General features: G+C 40.5%; 1 protein-coding gene across 2 annotated transcripts in view; it reads right to left on the bottom strand.

The window, feature by feature from the left end:
* Positions 1-4,543: 4,543 nt before the first annotated feature.
* The window catches only part of LOC140237275 (zinc-regulated GTPase metalloprotein activator 1-like), a 134,282-nt gene continuing 116,758 nt past the window's right edge, over positions 4,544-22,067 (bottom strand). For both annotated transcript variants that reach the window (XM_072317221.1, XM_072317220.1), the window contains one exon: positions 4,544-6,575. In XM_072317221.1, the coding sequence (XP_072173322.1) occupies positions 6,493-6,575 (83 nt within the window). In that variant the 3' untranslated portion in view covers positions 4,544-6,492. The remainder of the gene's footprint in view (positions 6,576-22,067) is intronic.

The raw sequence follows: 22,067 nt of genomic DNA, 5'->3' as shown, positions 1-22,067 counted from the left end.
CCCCTTCTTTGGCTGTCCTATTTGCCTTTGGACGTGGGAGAGTACATCATGGAGAGCGGCGGAAAAGGCGGTTGCTAGCCATTCGCATCACATGTCCAGTCCCGCGGAGTTGAACCTCCACCATCTTGGACTTAATGCAACAGAGACTTGTTCTATCGAGGACTTTTAGGTTTGTTACTGTCTCCTGCCATTTTACCCTTTGGATTGACCGTACTGCTCTGGTGTGGAGGCGATCAAGCTGATTTCTTTCTATAGAAGATCAAGTTTCACATACATAGAGCAGGTTTGATAGGACAACTGCCCTGGACACCTTGACCTTCGTTTTTAGCTTGATGTTCTTGCGGCTCAACACTGGTGAGCGAAGGCGGCCAAGTGACTGAAACACTTTGCTGGTGATGGTTGGAGAGGTTGGTGTGGTTCCTAGTGATGGCTGGTGATGAACTTCCGTCTTGTCAAGGCTAATCTGCAGACCAAATAGTCGAGCGGCGTCGGCAAACCTGTTGACGATGGATTGAAGGTCAGAATCTGAATGCGCCATGTGGGCACAGTCATCAGTAGAAAGTGCTTCTCGACAGTCTTTTTCGTTGCATTCAGTCTCTGCAGGTCAAAGAACGATCCATTCAGTCTGTATCTTAGGTACAGCCCTTGCTCAAGGTCCCGTTAAGCTTGGTTGAGTACACCACACCACTGAAGTTCCGCCGTTGAAGAGGATGAGAACTTCCATTTCATCATGGAAAAGACGAATGAGATTCACAAATTTTGTTGGGCAGCCAAGTTTGGCAAGAATCATCCAGAGGGCCACTCTGTTCACAATGCTTTGGTAGGGTCAATGAAGACAAAGTACAGATCCGAGTTCTTTTTGCGCACTTCGCTTGGACCTGCCTCACTTAAAAGGCCATAATATCTACAGTGCTGTGGCCTCATCTGAAACTGCTCTGAGCTTCTGGCAGGAATGATTCGGAGATGCTGGTGATTAGGCGATTCAAGATGACACGTGCCACTATCTTACAGGCAATGGACAGAAGCGATATGCCCCTATAATTACCAAAGTCCGATTTGTTGCCTTTTGTTTTGTTTTTGTTTAATAAAGGAACAACTGTGGCGTCCCTGAACTGAGGCATGGACTCTTCAGCCCAGATACTGACAAGGATGCTGTGAAATATGTTGGGAGATACAAGGGATGCAGCCTTAAATATTGTAGTTCAGCAGGAATGTCATCCATCCCAGGAGCTTTTCTAGGGCTTGTCTGGTTGATTGCTTTCAGGACTTCATCAAAGGATGGATGAAGATCAAGATCTTTTCCTAATGATCAATGTGTTCTAGGACTGCGGTGTCAACACTTGAGAGCCTAACCAGGAGTGTGGAAAAAATTATCTCCAACGATTATTGATGCTCTCTTTGTCTCTGACCAGTGTGGTTCCGTAAGCTGCATAGAGTTGAGTAGTACTAAGCCTTTGTGGGCCAAACACAGTCTTAGAAATGTGAAGAACTCCTTTGCGTTGCTGGACCTCGTCAACTTTTCTGTCTCACCAGCATGGCTCGGCCCGTAGCTCCCGTTAAGCCTTATGGTCTTTTCTAGAGGTGGAATTAATGTTGCTTTCTCATTTGATGTAATTATGCAGCGACTTGGTAGGCTTGTTTCTTGAATGCAAGTACCTCCATAGCCGCTCCAGTAATAATCATTTTCTACCGGTTCTAGTTTTCTGTTGGATCACCGGTTAGGGGTCCATGGGCAGCCAGTAGTTCATCAAGATGAGTTCGGTACTGCTCTTTCACAGCTGGCGCTCTCAGCTTCTCTGTGTTGAACAATGGACGACAACAATGGATGTATCGGTACTATGTGTAGACTGATGATAGCTCTGATCATTCGGTGGTCAGTCCAGCACTCAGCTACCCTCATAGCTCCTGTGATCCAGACATCCTGAACGTCACGCCTTCGGACAATGACATAGTCAATAGGGTGTCATTGTTTGGATCTAGGATGCACCCAAGTTGTCTTGTATTTGTCAGACATTCAGAAGAGTGTGTTGGTGGAGATTAGTTGGCTCTCAGCCTACAGATATGATGAGAAGCAATCCATTGCTGTTCATTTTTCCCAGTCCATGGCTGCCAATCACTCAATTCCAGCTTCCATGGTCTTTTCCTACTCTAGCATTGAAATCCCAAAGTACAGTACCAGTTAACCGCTTGCCGGAGTGGACTTCCTGATGCCATGGAGTCGAGATTCTCGTAGAATGCTTCTTTTGCATCCTCGCTGCTGGTAAGAGTTGGGGCATAGGCATTAGTGACTGTGACGTGCCGAGACGGAGTGTGAAGCGGAGCTTCATCAAACGCTCATTGATGCCAGTGGGTAAGTCAGGTACTGTAGTTGTTGATTGAGTCCGTTCCTGATGGCGAAGCCTAGTCCGTGTTTTCTGTCCCCTCTTTCTGCAGTTCCTTTCCAAAAGAAGGTATATCCTCCAAGAGATTGATCCTCCATTTGCCAAGCGTGTTTCGCTAAGGGTTACAATGTCCAACTTGTACCGTGCTAGTTCTTTCGCTATGAGGGCTTTTCTTCTGGCAAGCCTGGAGGTTCCCTGTCTGTCCATAAGGGCGTGTCCATTCTATGTACCCTGTATTTTCTTATTTTGTTTCTGTTGATTTCAACCGCTTGAAAGGTTACACTGTCAGTGTCATCTTTGACCTGTTGCTCTACTCAAATGATCGTTATTTATGTTTTCCTTTAAAAAAAGTATGAAATTGCCATTGCTAACCACAGGTGAAATTATAACTGAAAATGCCAGTTGTAGCCAAAATTCAGTGATTGTTGAACTTTAACCTTGAGGAATTGTCTTTAAAGTTCTATCAGCGCATCTGCACAGCATCGCCATTGCACCAGGTAGGAAGAAAATTTTGCTGAGCGGCTTTTTTTTCTTCTTCTTCTTCTTCTTAAATCGAGATGACGAGATTTGGCACGAACAGGTGGACGGACGGATAACCCCAAACGGTCATGCCTTCGGCACCCTTCGAGGTATACAAATGCATGCACATGTATGAAGAGTCTTTTCACATGGGGTAAACTCAAAATGACGCTGATCGGTACCGCTAACAAGTTCTTTGGCCGGTAAGTCTTTCTGACCGCTCTGACGGATTTACACCCTACTTTCCTAGAAATCTGATGACTCTTTCTGAGGGGGGGGGGGGATTCTGACTGTAGTTCACAAGGAACCGCAGGCTACTGAGTATACACGCCATGTGACACCACCGCAAATCGTACTGGGTATCGAACCTTTAACTGACGTGTTGGTGTTCGTAACGAATGTACGGCTAACTGAGCCAGATCGCCTTCTGGCTGTTGCTATAGTTTCTTTTTTGGGTGCTGTTCGAAACACGGTCAAGTTCCAATTGTACGCATACGTATATACCTTACACGTTGTCGGGAAAAAAAAAATCAAATCAATGACAGACGGCAAAGATTGTCTTCGAACAACTACATTGATGTTATCTATTACGACTACGAAAAGTAATCATTGCTTTGAAGAAAATAATGAAAACCAACATGTAAACCGTAACGACAGACACAATTCAGTTGGTGCGCGTTATGCGTTCACGTATTCCGAGCCGCTGAATGTCATTCTCACTTTAAGCTTGTAGTGTAAGCCGCACAGTCCAGAGTTAAAAAAAAAATCTCTTTCTGTTATAGTGGTTCTACATTGCCCTCAATATTTCAACCGTATTGCTGTAGAGCACATAATTCCTCTGTCGAGTCCATGACGTTCTTGAAGACGATTCGTTATTCGCGTGCGACACAAAATTGTCATATTATCGAAATCCACAACCTTGCAGAGCAGACAGAGTGAGGATGCGTTCAATATGATTTGCGACTTGGACCGAGGCAAATGCACTATCCCGGATGCTACGACTAAAGCCACAATTCAAGGAGGCAGTTACACAAAGTCGATTGTCGAGATGACGATTCCGTGAATTGAAACGCATTAGGCTGACCCGATCAGCCATAACTGGGCTGCGAAGAGACATATCGCATAAATCGTCGTCAGAGTGCATGTCCCCAGCCCCTCATCATTTCGGCCAAATCTTTCTGGAGGGTCCGCCGTTTTAAATCACAAGCCAGAGCAAATGAGACACACCGATGTCAAAGCGATGTTTGACGGATGCAACGAGGGTTTTGCTTTCGTATCATCGGGGTCAATCATGCTCCTCTCCATCCTCCTCCTCCTCCATCTCCTTCTCCATTGTGTCCTCATCCGTATCATCGTTGTCACCCTCATCCCTACCTCCATCAAAATGATCCCCATCCTCACCATCATCTTAATCATCATAATCAGTGATAATCACAGTCTTCACCATCAACTTCATCAGGTCCATCATCACATCATTATCATCATCACCATCCTAATCATCATCATAATCATTGTCTTATCACATCTCATCATCGCCACCATTGCCGTCATCCCTACGGGCCACTTCTTTATCAACATCACAATCTTTTTCAACATCTAATCAAGTGAAGACAATTCTATCGCTGGAAAGTATTCAAACGTTGCATATTTTTAATCAAATATTATCAGATCTCGACATCATTTGAGATTTTGATCACATCATAACTGCCAGCGAAGGGTCTTCTTTTTTCTCTTCTCTTGTCCGTTTTGCGATTGCTGCTCATAACACTTTGAACAATGTACATTCGTTCGTACATGACGTCATTGTGCTTGCATAACACCGCATATTGCTGCTTATTCCCAGATAAGCAACGTTCAGAGGAACATTACACTTGAACAACACGGTACTTGGCCTACTAGCTATTTGATGTAGTAATAATTATAGTTTCCATCGAGGTAGTTGAACCTAATGTCATATTATAGATGTATGTTAAATACTAAGTTTTAACTACAGGTGGTCCATGGCTTTTAACTAATAATGAAACCCTTTGACACACACATAAACAAACGTGACGTACACGCTATAATTTTATACAAAAAACAACAGCATTGTTACCAAGTTAGATTTAAAGGTACGTTTCATTTTTTTTTTAAAATACGCGTGTCACACTTCAAGCGTTGCAATATGATGTAATTACGACAATAGAAAATTAAAGATGTAAACCGCACACAAGACAAAGGTACCCCCATCATAAACTTGGCGGAATTTAAGATTCAATTTATTTCCACTTTCTTTTTTTACTTCAGAGTACTAGTACATTTACACTACACATGATAAATACGCCACTACTGCCAATGACTGGGTTGAAAAAAAAAAGTTACTTCAAAGATGATGTTATTCTGATCAAAACAACGTACTTGTTCACATGATAAAACTCAGTATTCATGGTATATATCTGCGTTTTTAAATCTCATATTGCAACTGGACGCGTCACTGACCAACTGTGGCGCACAAAATGGGACAATCTCCAATAATGGTTACTGAGGTCGTTTTCCATTTCTTTGTCATGTTTGTAAGTGACCATGAACCTAGCGAAATGCGAACATTCCTCCAAATGAGTTTGATGACCGAGCCTTGAGGAATCTTGAGCAGAGTGTTTCTAATGATACTGAAACTTCTCTGTCGTTTTCACTTGGCCATCCCGAGGACCATATTTGCCAGTACAATTATTTTTGAGGCCCATTGGAACAAATATTAATATCTATAAATCTATTTTTGGGCCTATTGTCGAGAGCTTCGCGGACCAGCGGTTGAGAAGCACGGTTAAATGTAGATCACAGACCTTCATTTACCTTATTTAATATTATCATCATCTTTATCGTTATGGTAACTGTCAATGTCATTATAATCAATATTATCTATTATCAATATTATTATCATCATTACTACATGTATGATAGGTATTATTACAGTGGGGTATTGTGGTCTAGTTGATAAGAGTGATAAGGCTCTTGACTTTGATACAGAGGTCCTGAATTCGAGTCCTGTCAAGTGCCTACGATCTTGGACGAGATGTTTTTACCCATGATGTCCCTCTCGACCCACGTGTTAGAATGGTACCTGGCAATGCTAGAGTTACAATGATAACAGGGTCCTGAGAGCAATTTGAACACCAAAAAGGATGCCCAGGGTAGCTAAGACCACATCACTATTATCATTTTTACCGTTCTATTATCATTATCAGTAGCAGTAGAAAGTTGTTTGGGCGTAGATGCCCGTAGAAGTTTGAACAGCTTCCTTTGTCTTCTGGGATGTTGCAGTCTCGTAGTACATTGTAGCCGCAGAACTCTTTAAAAAGCCGTGTGAAAATGCGCATTCTCCAACTTCTCATCCAAATGTCAACTACATGTACATGATGTCTCGCATTGTATCTTTGCTTGGCGTCTCCTGGATAGGACATTCGTGTCTATATGTACATGGTGCATTAGTATAACCCAACACACAATGTTCTCACTATCTGCGGCTGCTCTCAATTAGAGTCTACGGTCTACAACAGACTCTCGTGAAGTCTCGTGCCGCGAAGCTGGGAGGAATCCGGAGGACACCTGTCACTCAGATTGTTTCCATGGCAACGTCTCCATCTTTGATCAGCTTGGAAAAGGCGGTCTGCAGAACATTCTCTTCGAGATGCCGACCTGCAGGAATTTGAGACAGACGAAGGAGGAAGACCGATGAAATGGAATCGTGCTGTTACCATAGTTACATGAGGACGATAAACTACTTAAAATCAATTACCGGTAATAGAATTGGACCGCAATCCTCCTCATACGGTCATAGCTTTTACACTTATACCACCTACATTAGATGATAATCTAACAACATCAATAACAACAAACAAATAATGAAACAAAAAAGAAGTACAACAGTATCTGGATACGAATCACTTCACCCTTTGTTCGCTTAGGTTTCTTTTTTCTTTGCCTAACATTTTCGAAATTCATCATCAGATGAGCAAACCTGAGTTTTATGACTGTTTCCAAAGTTTTGTTAACTTCATCGGAATGTAAAACTTTTGAAAGAACAGAGGAGACACCATCACCCCCCCCCCCTAAAAAAAAAGCTTAATGGCAAACGTGATCTCAAGCCCTCCTCCATCTTACCAAGAACAGATCACATGAGTGCCTCATCTCACCTCTCGGTATGCCCCCTCCCCCTTAAGAGCTCCCTCTCTTTCTCATTCTTTCTTTATATTTCTCCCTGCTACTACTAGCGCAGGGTTGACGGAGGAAGTAAACCGAGCTCAATGTTTACAACATCCAAATATTAGCTTCTGATCGTAGCGTATAAGGTGTCTGTCAACATTGAACTTCAGTTCCACGACTTCCCCCAAATAGCAGGTTTTCTCTCTCTCTCACTCTTCCCTTCTCTACTCCATTTCCCTACTTCAGTCTGACAATGTTACGTTCGCCGTATGCAAACCTGCTTCAACTTGGAAGTTTAAGGAATTGTCGAGATACCACATTTAGTTGTAGTACCTTTAGAAACGTGTAGGATCTACCTACAACAATGCGACCATACTGTGAAAATTTCTGTGCATCCTCAGGAAACTCGATGGAGATGACGTCATCATTCATTTGCATGTGTACTTAAAATGGTATCACCGTTTCTTTCGGCAGCACACGTGAGATCTATATGTTTCATAATTTCATTGTTGTTTTCCTCCGAGTACGATGAAATAGTTACTGATCTGTTTAAAATGCCTTCACTCTATTCGATGCAAGTCAACTTTGCATCTATATAGTGCACGGAGCTTCCCTTCAAAGCGTCAAAAATATTCAGCGCCATTTTCATCTGCATGATCTATTTCAAAGTTGTTGCCATGACAACAAAAAGGGACAGAAATTCCACAGATGACCGCAACGACGAAAATGTGAAGAGGCAAGTCAGTTAAAAAAAAAAAAGAAGAAGAAGAAGAAAAGAAAATAACAACCGGATGGATTATAGATACGAGATTAAGAGCTTACTAAGACAAATAACAATGTTGGAAGGGGGAATTAAGGAGCCTATAAACTCACCATACTCAACATTTATACGACAGATAGTGAAAGAAGACACGGTAGATTGATATGCGGGGTTATCATTTAATACAAGATCTTGGGGATGATTAAAAACTGTGCCGTTAAAAGGTAAAGGGCATTATACGCAATAAGTGGTGATGACTGCGGGATCGCAAGTTCAATGCAGCAACTGCAACTTAACTCCAAACCAATTTGGAATGATTTAAAAGCTTTCATTATTCGAATCAGCAAATGCGACATTTATATGAAACAGTAAAACGATGCGTCCTGGCGTGTATGTGAGGGTGTGTCTGTGTCTGTGTCTGTGTCTGTTTGCGTTTGCTCGTGTGTTTGAGTGTTGTTTTCTTTGGTGTTTTTTTAACAAGAATTTAATTCTATTTTGATAGCACTGGTGATGTTGTTATGAGAAAAGAAAATAAAGAATGTGAAAGACCACTTTATATTCCGCCATTCGCAGTATACACAAACTAATGGCAAAACATGACCGAACGGCATGGGAAATAGATAAATTGTGTTGCTCAACAAAAAGACCTATGCAACCATGGAGGATGGACCTCTTAAGTTCATGATGCAAACAGGACTAATGTAACCAGGACATCTGAACTACTTGAGGCCTAGAGGTCATGAAGTTTAGTTGAAGGCAGCGATATCTCAGAACAAGTCTGCAGACAGCTTTTTTTTTTTTCATTGCAGAGAAGACAGTCAAGTGAAGATATCCAAAGTTCGAGGAATATCCGAGTTTGAGGGATATCCAAGTTTGAGGAAGCTAGGATAACTCCAAGTTTGATGGATATCGGGCAACGGCAGGAATATTTGAATTGAAATGGCAAGCCTATAGACCATTCACAGAATCATCATTATGGAAAAAAAAAAGGTGTACAAAAATGCACTATAAGAGCTAATTTGGGTTCTCTTTTTGTTTTAACATTATCAATGTATATAGTAAGAACATTATTCAAACTAGTATACCATTGATAATCAGGCAATCTACACCGCATATACAATACGTTGCACGTTACAAGTGCATACGAACTTACTTAACATCTTGTTAACCGAGGTTCGCTCTCTCCCTCCCCATCCCCTTTAAACCTGTTATTATCTAGAAATGCCTTTAGATTGCCATATAACCTATGATATCAAAGCAATGAACTCTGTTTTACAAGCTAAAGAGATTTGAAGGTTATTAACTTTTGGAGGGAAATAGGGGGTTGAGGAAAAATCTGCGATTATCAAGACGGATAAAACTAATTCTACTGGGACCTTTTCCTTGGCTAGAAAGCATTAATAGGATAACATGCAGAATGAACTCCAAGGGTTCATTGTCCAAACGGAATGTGGCAAAAGAAAAATAAAATGAAAATCCATGTATAGGTATTCAATTTCCATCAAATACAAGCACAGATGACGGAGAAATTGTACAAACGAAGACGACACTGGACGTTGAAGTGAGTGTGTATTTGTTAACCTTGAAAAAAAAAAACTCCCACAGCAGACAAATAAACACTTAACATAAACGCTGGAGAGGAGGAATAAACTGCAAAACCCAAGAAAAAACCTCGAAAACAGATTAACATCCTCAGAGGAAAAAAGCATAATCCAAAAGGAATGCAAAAACGCGGCGAAAACGTTATAGAAATGAAATAAGATATGTGCTCACCAACAAGGAGACTATCATGATACACGGAAAAAAAAATAATTGGGACACACGAAGACACTTACAAGGTAATAACATATATATATATATATATATATATATATATATATACATATATATATATATATATATATATAATAATATACAAAACAAAAAACTCAGTACATGGAATTTGTGCTGACAGTTCCAAGAGCATCTAAGTGCTAAACGTGAAAAAAAAAGACCCATGACATGAACGATCCACATTTCTCTGTGATCATTTTACCAAACTGAATGGGGTTTTCTGCAAATTATAGGTAAGATGTTATACTTTTAGACCCTGAAATGACATTTAGACAGTTTAATCATATTGAAAGTTATCAATGCGGGAATCCCGTTGTAATCTTTTTACAAAGTGTATAGATACAACAGCTTTCTAAAAAGTTTCCATTCCTTTGGAGAAAACGAGTGCTTCCAGAGATATCATCCCGTTTTAAAAATTTTACGTCATCCTGTTTCGAAAGATTATAATACTGTTTCGTTCCGTCTAAGTCTTTGTTTCTTCGATTGTTCGTTTGCCTCTGTGTGTGTGTGTGTGAGAGAGAGTTTCTGTGTCCCATTTATTATACCTTTTCCTTTCGTACTTTCACTTTACATGGGCCTCTCTTATCCGATAACACGATTTTGAACAAAAGATTTAAGATAGCTTATACGCACTTGCTCATTTCAATCAAAAAATTAATGCATGTTCATTTCATTTTGTATAACATGAATTTGTTGTGATTGCCGATTTTGAAAGAATGTGTGAAATTGGAAATAAAAATGATCTTGAATTGAAAAAGAAGAAAGAACAAATAAAAAAAATCTTAAAAGGAAAGATATCTTACTTCTTTTTAAGTACAGTAAACAGGATTTTTCAGTTACGAAGAGGGCAGTACGATCATTGGCTGGTTTCTGACATAGAAGACGTGATAATCGCATAGTTATCAAAATTTACAGAGTCTGTACCTGTACACAATTTGTTTTCTTCACCTCATAATGTAAATGATGATTGCATAGGCAGCGACAGACTGATGTATTGCAGTGTGTGCCCTTTTGAATACCACGCAAGGGGTCGAGCGGGGATAGCCACAAAAATGTAATGGTGTGTGTTGCCAGCGCATTATAGTCACCTTGAAATCACAACCAATTAAACCTCACGGGAAATATGGTTTTTCAAATGGCAAAACCACATACGTGGAAGGGGGTACAGAAAGTTTATCAAACCGCACAGCAACGGAAAGAGAACGCAAGATAAAACGAAGCAAAGTCACAACGACATCTACCATTTGTCCATGACGAGCGCAACATCACATCAACGTGCTACTCCAATAATCCGTGAAGGCATGCGCGTGCGCGCGCACGCGATGAACAGGAATGTGCTTGACATATTAAATCTAATGTCACGAACGCATCGTGTGGGATCATGTGCAGCGGTGGGATAATAAGGTATACGGTAGAAACTCAATATAACGAGATCCTTGGAACCAAGACAAATTTTCTTATGTCAGTAGTCAATAAACAATACAAAACAAAGGAAATAGATTACAAAGCAAAAAAAAAAAGGAGAAATTGGTTTGCTTGTTTTTCAGGTATTTTGTCACATCAGATCTCTTTATAGCGAGTTTCCACTGTGATAGTACACGAGTTTCGATGTGGCCTATCTCACTCGTTCAGGCAGGGTTATCCAAACTTGGCAACGGTTCAGCGAAATAGTCGACGATTGCATAAAAATAGTGCATATCCTGATACAAGCACACATATCAAAACTTGCGTACACCGTCTGCCGCAACGGCCAGTTTGATGCAGAAAAACCTTCCACATAATTGACTTAAAGAGATTGTGATTTATACAGTGATTCGCATCGATGTGAAAGATATAGGCCAATCAAAATACCCCTGACATATAAACGGTTAATTTCTGTCATTAGTGACCTATTTAAAGCGTAATCAAATATCACTTGCATTTTACGATATAAAAGCCGGCAACCTGAAGTTCAATTTTGGGTGATTTATCGGTAAGAAGTCGGCAAAACATGTTTCTATGCCGTACGGTATACCGTGGTCTAGATACGTCACCTTCGCGATAATAAACTCACCGTAATGCGTTAAAGCCACATTCCGGTTTTTTGGCCCAGCTGCTTGCTCCGGAGATAGAAGCGAAGGAGCATGCACCGTTTTGCTTCATGTTTTCCTTCCTTTTGAGACTTCAGATGTCATTTACTCCCGTGTCTTACGAGAACCAGGTGTGCCGTGTGTTACCGATAAAGGAAATTAATCTCGAAAGTAATAGGTTAAGCTTGGAAGACCGGGCATAAGTCGGCATCGCGGTGGGCGTGGGGAGGTCGGGGGTGTATCACCCCTCTGTATAGGGAGAAGCAGTTAGTATTCCAACCTGAATGGGGTAAACTCTTTATTATTTGGTGCCTTTGTTCTGTCTGTATGCATTTATCTCCTCGCGTTTCCGGGTGTCTTCTGTTTACATCTTTCATTCCTTTGTGATTTCCAGGGTTAAGCATGCAGGGATGAGGGTGGGGGGGGGGGGAGGGGAGGGGAGGGGATCGAGGCGAGGGCAAGGACTGTTGTCTCCTGAAAGTATTTACGCTATGCGTTTGTAAACGGGACAAATATTATGCACGCAAGGAAATATAATGTAACAAAAGTTTGAATCATTCAAAAAATAATCATAAACTTCTACTTTAGGAACAGAAATGTGACTACATAAACATTTGACTCATTTTGGGTGCTGTTATAAGAAGTATGGTTCGCCTAACTATAGAATGAAACACACACACATACATACACCCTTGATGGATACTTTACCATTTTGACATTGGTATCGTGTAAGTATGGTAAGTGCACGTCGTGTAAGCGCGATCCTGTGTTAACTCACTGACAGCTGGGGTCTCGTGGATAGCGTGCAAAATCTATGGGATTACAGAACCTCGTCAGAGGTTAAAGTAAAAACATCTTAAAGGGTAGAAAGAATAGAAACAAACTTCATGCAGCATTAAAGCTTGACAAGTAAAGTGCGATAATAAAAACATCAAAAATACAGAATCAACAAGAAATCAGTCTGTTGCCCCCCCCCCCCCCCAGTACAGACTATAGAAACATAGCACAGCGGTACGGAACAACACCGCTAATTTTGATGACATTTTCCTGGTTCAATGTTCATCGGTCGAATAAACAAATAACAGTGCTCATGACTCATGTAAAGCAAACGATGAATTAATGAAAGCTATAGATCAATATTACTTCTTTTTCTACACAGAACCTGCCCAGGGGCCTCAAACTTCAGGTGACTTTGATTGGTGGGCAGAATCAATGGTTGCGAGGTAAGGGGCAAGGGATAAGGTTCAAAAGATACAATAGCAAACCCGGAGCGATTAATCAGGATTCCGCGTTAAATCTGGCGCGGATAATGACAAAGACAAAACTTGGGCTCCCGGCGGCCGAGTTCGCCCGTAAAACAGCCATCGAGAAAACAAATCACGCAGAGTTTATCCCATCTCAAGGAAGTAAATACGCCTTTCATCCAGTCCTTGATCTTCGGGAGTCCCTCCATTCCCCGAAGTTGTGGACCTTGTTCTCTCTGTTGGAATTGGACTAACGCCGTGTAATCCTCCTTGTTCATCTCCTCTCCCAAGTTCGACATTTTACGTGGCGTTGTCTCAGAATAGAAGATGCTTCCAAATCCTCGAGGGGCATGGGGGTATGGACGTTTCTCAATTAATGTTCCTACGAATGTATGTAAACGTACGTGTGTGTGTGTGTGTGTGTGTGGGTGTTTGCGCGCGCGCGTCTGCTCCTACAAAATGTTATGTGTGTCGGTTTGTAAGTATGGCTGTGCGTCTGTATATGTGTGCATATGTGGGCTTGTATTTTTTTCGTGATATTTAATATTGTTTATCATAACTATACAGTTATTTCAGTTCTATGAAGGGGGTGTTGGTATAATGGCGACTCTTATTATCACAATCACTTTGAACAAATGATCCAGTTCTTTCACACACACACACGCACGCATGCACACACACAAACACACGCATATTACTGAAGGAAAAGATAGAAAAAAAAAATGCGCTTTAAAAGCTTGACCCCATACAACCATGAAGGGCGATGAACGAAAGTGGTTTGGGTAGGAAGAGATAGGCGATTATCATTTTGTGTTTCAAGGCATTCTGTTCTAGAAAACATACACACACATACACACACACACTCACAAAATGTGCATATAGAGGGCCTACAATCATCCTCACAAAAGTCACCAAACTGGTTAAGTCGAAGAAAATGTCTACTCCGGATGGATAATACACACACGTTTTAATTGTATTCTATACACACCGCTTTAAGTCGAAATTCGCGTAAGTCGAAGGATTCTCTCCGGTCCATTTGTTTGGATTCGACTTACGTGAGGTTGACCGTATTTCCATGGCGTTAGAATGGCGAAGTACACTGTACATACACTTGTAATACACATGAAAAATATGTGTGTGTGAGGGCGACAAATACTACACTACGCTCCGTTAAAATAAGGAACTTTCAAGTTCCACTTCTTCATTTCAAAATTTCCGATATTCGTGAAATTTCTCATCTCATGTTTCATTACCTTTGGTTGAGATGGGGTTTCAGGTTTCCAACTTTTTGTGAGATAATGAGAAACCTCTTATTGAATATTAAAAGCATACAATTCTACGAGAAATACAAAGTTTATCTGATGGAAAATGGTTTTGAAATGACTGATACATTAAAAAACAAAATGGTCCTAATCCCACCTTTTATTAGGACTACCTCGTTTTACTTTGTTTTTGGATATCTCAGCCATTTCAAAATCAATTTTCATCAAAAACTTTTGAGTTCCTCTAAGAACTGCATATGCTCTTTAATATTTCAGAAGTGGTTTGTAATTGGGTCTTGCAACAACAAAAAATAAATCTGAATCCTTTGTCGCAACCACAACTATACCATTCCTTCAAAGCTTAATTTAGTTAGTTTAAAAACTACCTATCGATGGTCGGGGAATCCCACTTATCTTCGATTATCCCCTCCCCCTAAAAAGAAAAAGAAAAAAAAAAGACAAAGTAAAAACAACAACAACATGGATTTGGGGGAGGGATAAGGGTAATCGTGGGTACCATTCTGGATTGTATACAGACGAGCCTTTCATCTTGTGAGAGACGCCTATATGGAAAGGTTGTGAAACACAATACTGTGTCTCCAGTTGGCATTACCCTAGATCCAAGTTTGGCGAGGATTACAATTCTACACCCTCAGGGTCATTTTCCCGAAAAAAAGAAAGAAAAGAAAATAGCCATAATAATCGACTAAGTAAACATATGAGAGCAAGGGTAAACATGACAGTATCACAGCTTGGTCTTGTCCTATATATTTCTCTGTTAATCGCACATGATGGTGAGAGCGCCGTAACGTGTAGCATCTCATGTATACAAAAGTAAAAAGGCACAACAACCTCTCATGTCAACGGAACGCGTGTGTTTGTTGATATCGACAAAAATACAGAGCGGCGAACAGAGAGACATCGTAAAGAAACAAAATTAAAACAATACGAAAAAACAACAACATATATACGAGTCTGGCAGCGACCAAAGTGCACGGTGATTTACTTCGACTCTATAGGATCGGCCTTCCGACCAAACGAGAGTGAAAAATAAAGGGGAGAAGAAGAGATGATTCCAGAAAATGCTTGAGACATTTCCGAGGAGTGACATTTGCCTCAATTTCACGCGAATGGACATCGGAAAGGAGAGCGGCGGTACTTGCGTCCGACTTAAAGGAATTGTTTACCATTGGGAGCAGCGATCTGAACATTTCCAAGTTATCACATTTGATGCATATGTGTAGGTCAGTTGTATCACAAAATATCCTACCATATAAACATTTTGCAATTAAGCCTAAAATATAAGGAGATATCGCTATTTTTCTCTATAAAATATAACTGTATAGACGGTTTATTCAAGAAACAGTTTTATAATAATTATTGTTCACATTTTGTATATTTCACAATACTTAACATTGATTATACTGATTAAAGTTTTTACATTAGTTGTTTCTATCCCAAACTCACATTCTAGAACTATTTTGAAGCAATAGAGCTGGGTTTTTGCTTCATCTGCATATGGCAAAAATGCCTCTAAAGGTAAAACACGACAAATTGCAATTGTCGTTCTTGGCTGTTTCGCTATTGTTATTTTTTTCCTAGTGGCATGTGGGATTAAAATAATGTGTCAAAGTTTCACATCGTGATAAACAACCTATGAATGAAAAAAAAAAACCATAAATAATGAATTGTGATACTACAAAAGAAATTTGTGTATTATGAAATGTACTGAAATTAGAAAATAACCAAAATTAATTGTCATGTATCTCCGAATCTTCTTTGTCCCCACGGCATTTACAGCACCTGCGAATTTATCCTTATTGTAGCATAATTCAATGAGCAGATATTACGTCCTATATCCGAAAAAATGTACTATTAAGTAAAAACAGAAAAAAAAAAACCAACATCTATTCATTGTCCCGCAGACAAGGATAGCGCGCGAAGAGTGTAAAATCATAAAATTATGATAGTTCTAAAATGTGAGTCAGGGATAGATACAACAAATAATTACAGTATATATTATATTCTTGTGCCTCCTATTGTTTGTTTGTTTGTATTTGTATGTGTGTGTGTTTGTGTGTTTTATTTCCGCCCGCGGTTCGCGAAATACGGATCCATCCTTTATAGACCTGCGTCCCGTCCGCCCACGTCGCTGCCCCATTTAACAGACATGCCCTCGGTTCGCGGAGAGCCAGACGCAATAATGTTGTGATTTGTAATTTTCCAAAATGGGGACAATCTATCTCCAGAGGCCCACATGTTATTTTTTTCCCCTCATCTCCTCAAGCCGAAGCCGCCCCTCCCCATATTCTATCCCCTCACCCTCTTCTCTCTCTCCTACTCCTGCTCAGCGTCTCTATCATCCATCTTTCTACTATCGTTCGCTCCATCCCTCTCTCCCTCCCTCTCTCTTCCTCTCTAGCTGTCTCTCCACCCCTGTCTGTCTCATTTTTCTCCCATCTTGTTATTCCCGGGGATACATCGAGGCAAAAAAGGCTTAATGCCAAAGAACAACAAAAACACCAAGGAGAGTTTTGTTCAAAATCACGGGTAATCTATCGACCGAGCGACGTGGGGAGAAAAGTACAGAGCAGAGGCTGAAGCTGCATGTATTACCTGGTAGAATGCACCGTGCTATAGAAGAATAGAAAACCAAAACAAAATATCAACAACCAAACCTGCCCCCAGCCCCCTTTTTAAAGCAACCGTGATGTCTTTGCGAAGAGTTCCAATTTGATTACTCTACTTTTTTTTTCATTACTCTACTTTTTATTTGCGAGATCAGTACAGTATATTTCTTGCCCTTAATGCAAAGATTGTGCGATACTAAATTGATAAGACAGGAAAAAAGCAGAACGACCCCCCCCCCAAAAAAAAAAAAATCCAATCCAGCCATCCCGTCATCCCCCCTCCCCCCTCCCCCTCCCCCCCCCCCCCCCCCGTTTTTGCAGCAGCCAGCGTTTTCAAAAGATTTCCAAGTTGATTAACCTTCCTTGTTTGGTTAATCTCAGGAGCATGTATTTTCCCCCTTATGATGTAAGAAGTTTTGCATGCGTTATATGACACACCTATGATAATAATATTACGTACATTCATGTGGACATTCAACATTTCTTTGAAAGTACGAGTATAAACATGTCATACAAAAGACACGCAAAACGCACCGAAAAAAAGAGCATGCATATTTTGAACTTATTGTGTTCAATGTTGAGTGAAAACTTTACCTTCCATGTACGAAATCCCATCTCTCGGTCAGCTAAAATAGTGACAGAATGCCTCATTTTGCACACTGAGCTGTACATTGATGCTCAAAATATGGATGGAAAACACCCACCGAAGCATACAAAAGGTATGAAATAATGCTGGCATATCAAGATATCAAGTCCAATGATGTATCCTAAATTTATTGACAAACAGAACTTTTCCTTGTTCCAATGCAATATCTTCGGATTCCTGCCTTCATTGCTTGATTTTGTTTGTTAGCTTGTTTTAGACTGGTGCAACCAGCTGCCCCCGAGACGTAATAGTTTTCCATTTATATCTGATTCGTTGTACATCCAGTTCCCGCGTGTATTGTACTAATTCAGCAATGTTTCAAATCCTATATTGTTTTCTTAAGCGTGAAGAAAATAGATCAGTCGATGAAATAAGGAAAGAAACGATACGCGTTCTATGTCGGCGAAGTGCTCTACCCAGGCCATCCAGACGACAGCCCTTTTCCGCATTTTCGACATGCACCATACATGGTTATCAAGACTTCAATTCCTTCGGCGAACAGTTTATTTTGATGGCCCGGTATTGCCCAGATAGCGTCATAAAGCCGTATTGACCGCGCGTTTTGCCGCTTTATTCCCCTCCCTTCAGCAATCGCCATTTTCGATCCAGGTTAGTGGGCGATTTGGTTTGCGCCAGTATCAGGCTTGATTTTTAAGAGTCGGTGAGTCCCCATCTTACGACGACGACGGATACCGTCGAGGGAGTATAAAGCCCCGTCTTGGTATGATATACACTGAAATAAAACAAAAACAGAGGGAGAAAAACCAACAACAAGCAACCAAAACACGGAAACCGGAAACTACCAGGGCACAAGATCACGATGTCCCTTGACGTCCGTCTGTGCATTTCATTTTTGTTTCTTCTGAATTCCCTCTCTATTAAGTTGTCTAAATTTGTCATTCAGCTGCAAGATTGAGGGCAATATCAGCCCTAAACCTCCCCCTTTTAAGTTCAATTCTTAGGCGAGTTGATGCCGGGAGGAAATCAAATATGTACTTATACCGACCTAAAACAGAATATCCTAGTGGCATTTCGGAAATTTAGAGGTGGCTTGGACCAATTCCTCCATAAGCGCGTTATATAAATACGTGATATTTATGTATAATGCATAAATATAATAATGATTTTAATATATAGGGAGAGAAAGTCAAGGGGGAGAATTATGAAAGAGAGGTAGTGAAATAGAGCTGTGGATACCTTTAGCACGGAAGACGTGCGCTGTTCCACAATGAATATTTCCCACTGATGTGTCCCAACAAAAAGCGGCGGAGCTCTGTGAAATCATGTTCCATGGTGGACATAACCCGGGTATAGTCACACTCACCTGGCACCTAGTGCATCATTAACATTCACTTCTACATTCCTCATCCTCCCACCCCCCCCCCTTTTTTTTTTTTTTTTTTTTTTTGATATCTCTTCCAAACCTATTTTCCCTACAGTGTCCGAACCCCGTCTCACATCATCAACCAACAGGACAGGCACCGTGAATGCCAAACTTGGGCACACACAGTGCATTCACCGCACTCAGGCCGAGAGCTCGCCAGATCTCGGAGCCTCCTCCGCACGTCGCTAACCCAGATACGCGGGATTGGGCAGCGGCGGTGCGGCGAGCGCGGAGAGCCATTGGGGGCCCTCGAGCCGAGTCGTCGGAGATATTTAGGTTAATGTGGCAAATGTTATTTTTACGATGCTTGATTTGTGTCATCGGATAATTGCCTCTGATGTATCCAGTCCAAATGTCAGTCAGTTTCGGCGGGGCGATAAAACAAAAAAATTGCTTTATGGAAAGCGATGGGAGGGACGTAGAGGGAAAAAAAAAAAGGTAAGAAGGGAAAACAAGCATTTAAAATGGGGATGCTTGACTATAAACCTCTCGGGAATCGGCTACGGCTCGTTCGTCTTACTACCCGAACTCTTTTAAAGGCTCGCACCGGGAATACCAACAAATTGAGTGTCGTCGTATACCCCGAAATTCGGAGCTTGCCCCGCGGAAAGAATAATGCTCAGTGGCGTAACGCACACCACTTTCTCTGGATACACAGCTATATAATATACACACAGTGAATTTTGTCCCTAATACCGCGTAGCAGCGTTCTCCATTTTAACACGCCCGCGCTCTATTCCCTCGATGTATACAAGCAAAAATGACTTCTACATAAATACACATCCTTCAACGGCAATCCGACATGCGTAAATCCGGATTTTTCATTTTCTGCGGGATATAGTGTTTCCGGGCTTCGATATGAGGACATTATACATCATAATCGAAATCCATTTAAGGTTTTCCGCTCTCTTCATTTTCCTTGTTTGTTATATATCCCCCTTTTCTGCTCTAAATTTCATCAGAAAGATAGGTCCCGAGGGATTTACTCGTGATCATATTAAAATCAATATGTCGATATCAGATGAGATAGCGAGAGCAGGTTGATGTCGCACAACAACATCTGTTTCATGGTTTCGTTGTTCTGCACCGGCGGAGGAAACGAAGTCTGAAATTGTGCTTATTCGATTATAAATCAACTCACACCTCCATCGCTTACATCTGGGGAATGTGACAAAAAGGCATATGTAGGCCTACATTATAGGTCCTATATAAAGCTTGAAGAAAAAACAACGTCGAGAATTTACCATAACGAACACTATAACAAGATAAAGACATAATGATGATGGATATATGATAAAAGTAATGATAATGATGATGAACTTCATCATAATTATCATCATAAACATAAAAACAAAATTACTTGTGGTAATGGTAATGATGATAATAATAGTAATACTAATATAATATCATTAATAATGATTATAATAACAATAATTTTAGACAAAGAAGAACAACAAAGAAGGAGAAAGAAGAATTAACGGTGGTAAAACTATGATATAGGATGTAGGTAAGAACGATCACAATATTGATCATAGCAATCTAACTGCGACAATTCTCATAAATCACAGTAGAGGTATTTTATGTCTGCCGTTTTCGAAATGACTAACCATAATCATGTGAGTCATCGAATCAATTATTCTTGATGTACAGCTTAATGAATGCTGCCGAACAGCCACCAAAGGTTGATAAAGACCCACTGACTGGATATAAGGCCAACCACTAATATTCCAGCTGACTATTGCGAATCAGCGGGTGTATGATCCTTCTAGAGCCAAAAAAAAAAGAAAAAGAAAAAAGAAACAGCAATGTCATACACACATTAACACATACACATACACACATAAACACGCACACACACACACGCACATACAAACATACACACATTCACAGCTACACAAGAAACATACACACACTTACACGCACACAAAGGATTAAGAGAAATGACGTTGACTTGCAATTAAAAATGTTATAAATTGACAGAAAAAGATATTTTTTGTATGCCTCACCATATCAACCATCACCACCCCGATAACTCTAAACGAACACCCACCACCAAAAGAAAAACACAAAGTATAGAAACAGAAACAACTCCTGAAACAAAAACAAAAAACTAACAAAAGTATACGACAGATAAGTGAATTTAATTCTACCGTCGATACACTTGGTTTCACGATTAATGTGATTAGCGTATAGTAGACATAGGAAAACAAAAACAAAACACATGAAATCAACATAAACACAAATAAATTAAACAGATTGGAATAAGAATAAAAACAAAGAGTACCGCGTAGCATACAGCAGAGGTTAGTCATACATCTAAAAGGCATTGTTCAAATCGCTGACGAAAATGTGTGTAAAGACCATACACACTTACACATCTACACGCACACACGTCTATTATGTACATAATCCTATTATTGTTACCGTATCTGTTTATCTATCATATCTGTATTGTGTGTGTATACATAAATATGTATGCACACACACACACACACACATACACGCAAAGATGGTATTATACGATGCGAGACTTTTTTTTTTCTATTCTACGACTTAAAATTAGCAGATACAGAAAAGTCGTCATGTAGTGCTTTTCAAAATTTAGCTCCTACACTAGGACTTTAAACGCAAGCAGCGGAGAGATTTCCTTTTCATATTTCGTCGTCTGAAGCACGAGAGTGATACATCAAAATAGATTTAAGGGAGCATATCAAAGCCTACTTTTCGCAGGGCCCCAGATTTATTTGTTTACAGTGGATGTCAGTCCGGATTTGGCGCGCACTTTTTGGCGACGGGCGCAGGGTTCACCCCGCACGAAGGTCGCGCGGGGATGCAATCGCGATATAATGGAAGCGATCGATTAGGTGGATCGTTTTCGACTTTGTGCAGGGGTGTATTGCCAAGGGGGCGCCACCGATCAAAACAACCGCATCACAGATACAACTTTCAAGTCACATTCGTGTTGCAAGGCTGATATCTTGCAAACGCAGGAATTGAGCTTAGGCATAGTTCGCTAAAACAGGTTTGCTTATTCAGTTGCTGGATATTATTCCTTTTACAAACTTACACAAGAGCAAGTAAAATAACTGGGGGGATGCAATTTACCAGAACAAAGAAGATAAAATGATATAATATGAGTGAATTTCACGCCACTGGA

The sequence above is a fragment of the Diadema setosum genome, chromosome 13 (genome assembly GCF_964275005.1).
Source record: "Diadema setosum chromosome 13, eeDiaSeto1, whole genome shotgun sequence".
Taxonomy (NCBI): Eukaryota; Metazoa; Echinodermata; class Echinoidea; order Diadematoida; family Diadematidae; genus Diadema; species Diadema setosum.
This window is presented reverse-complemented; position numbering and strand designations above follow the sequence as displayed.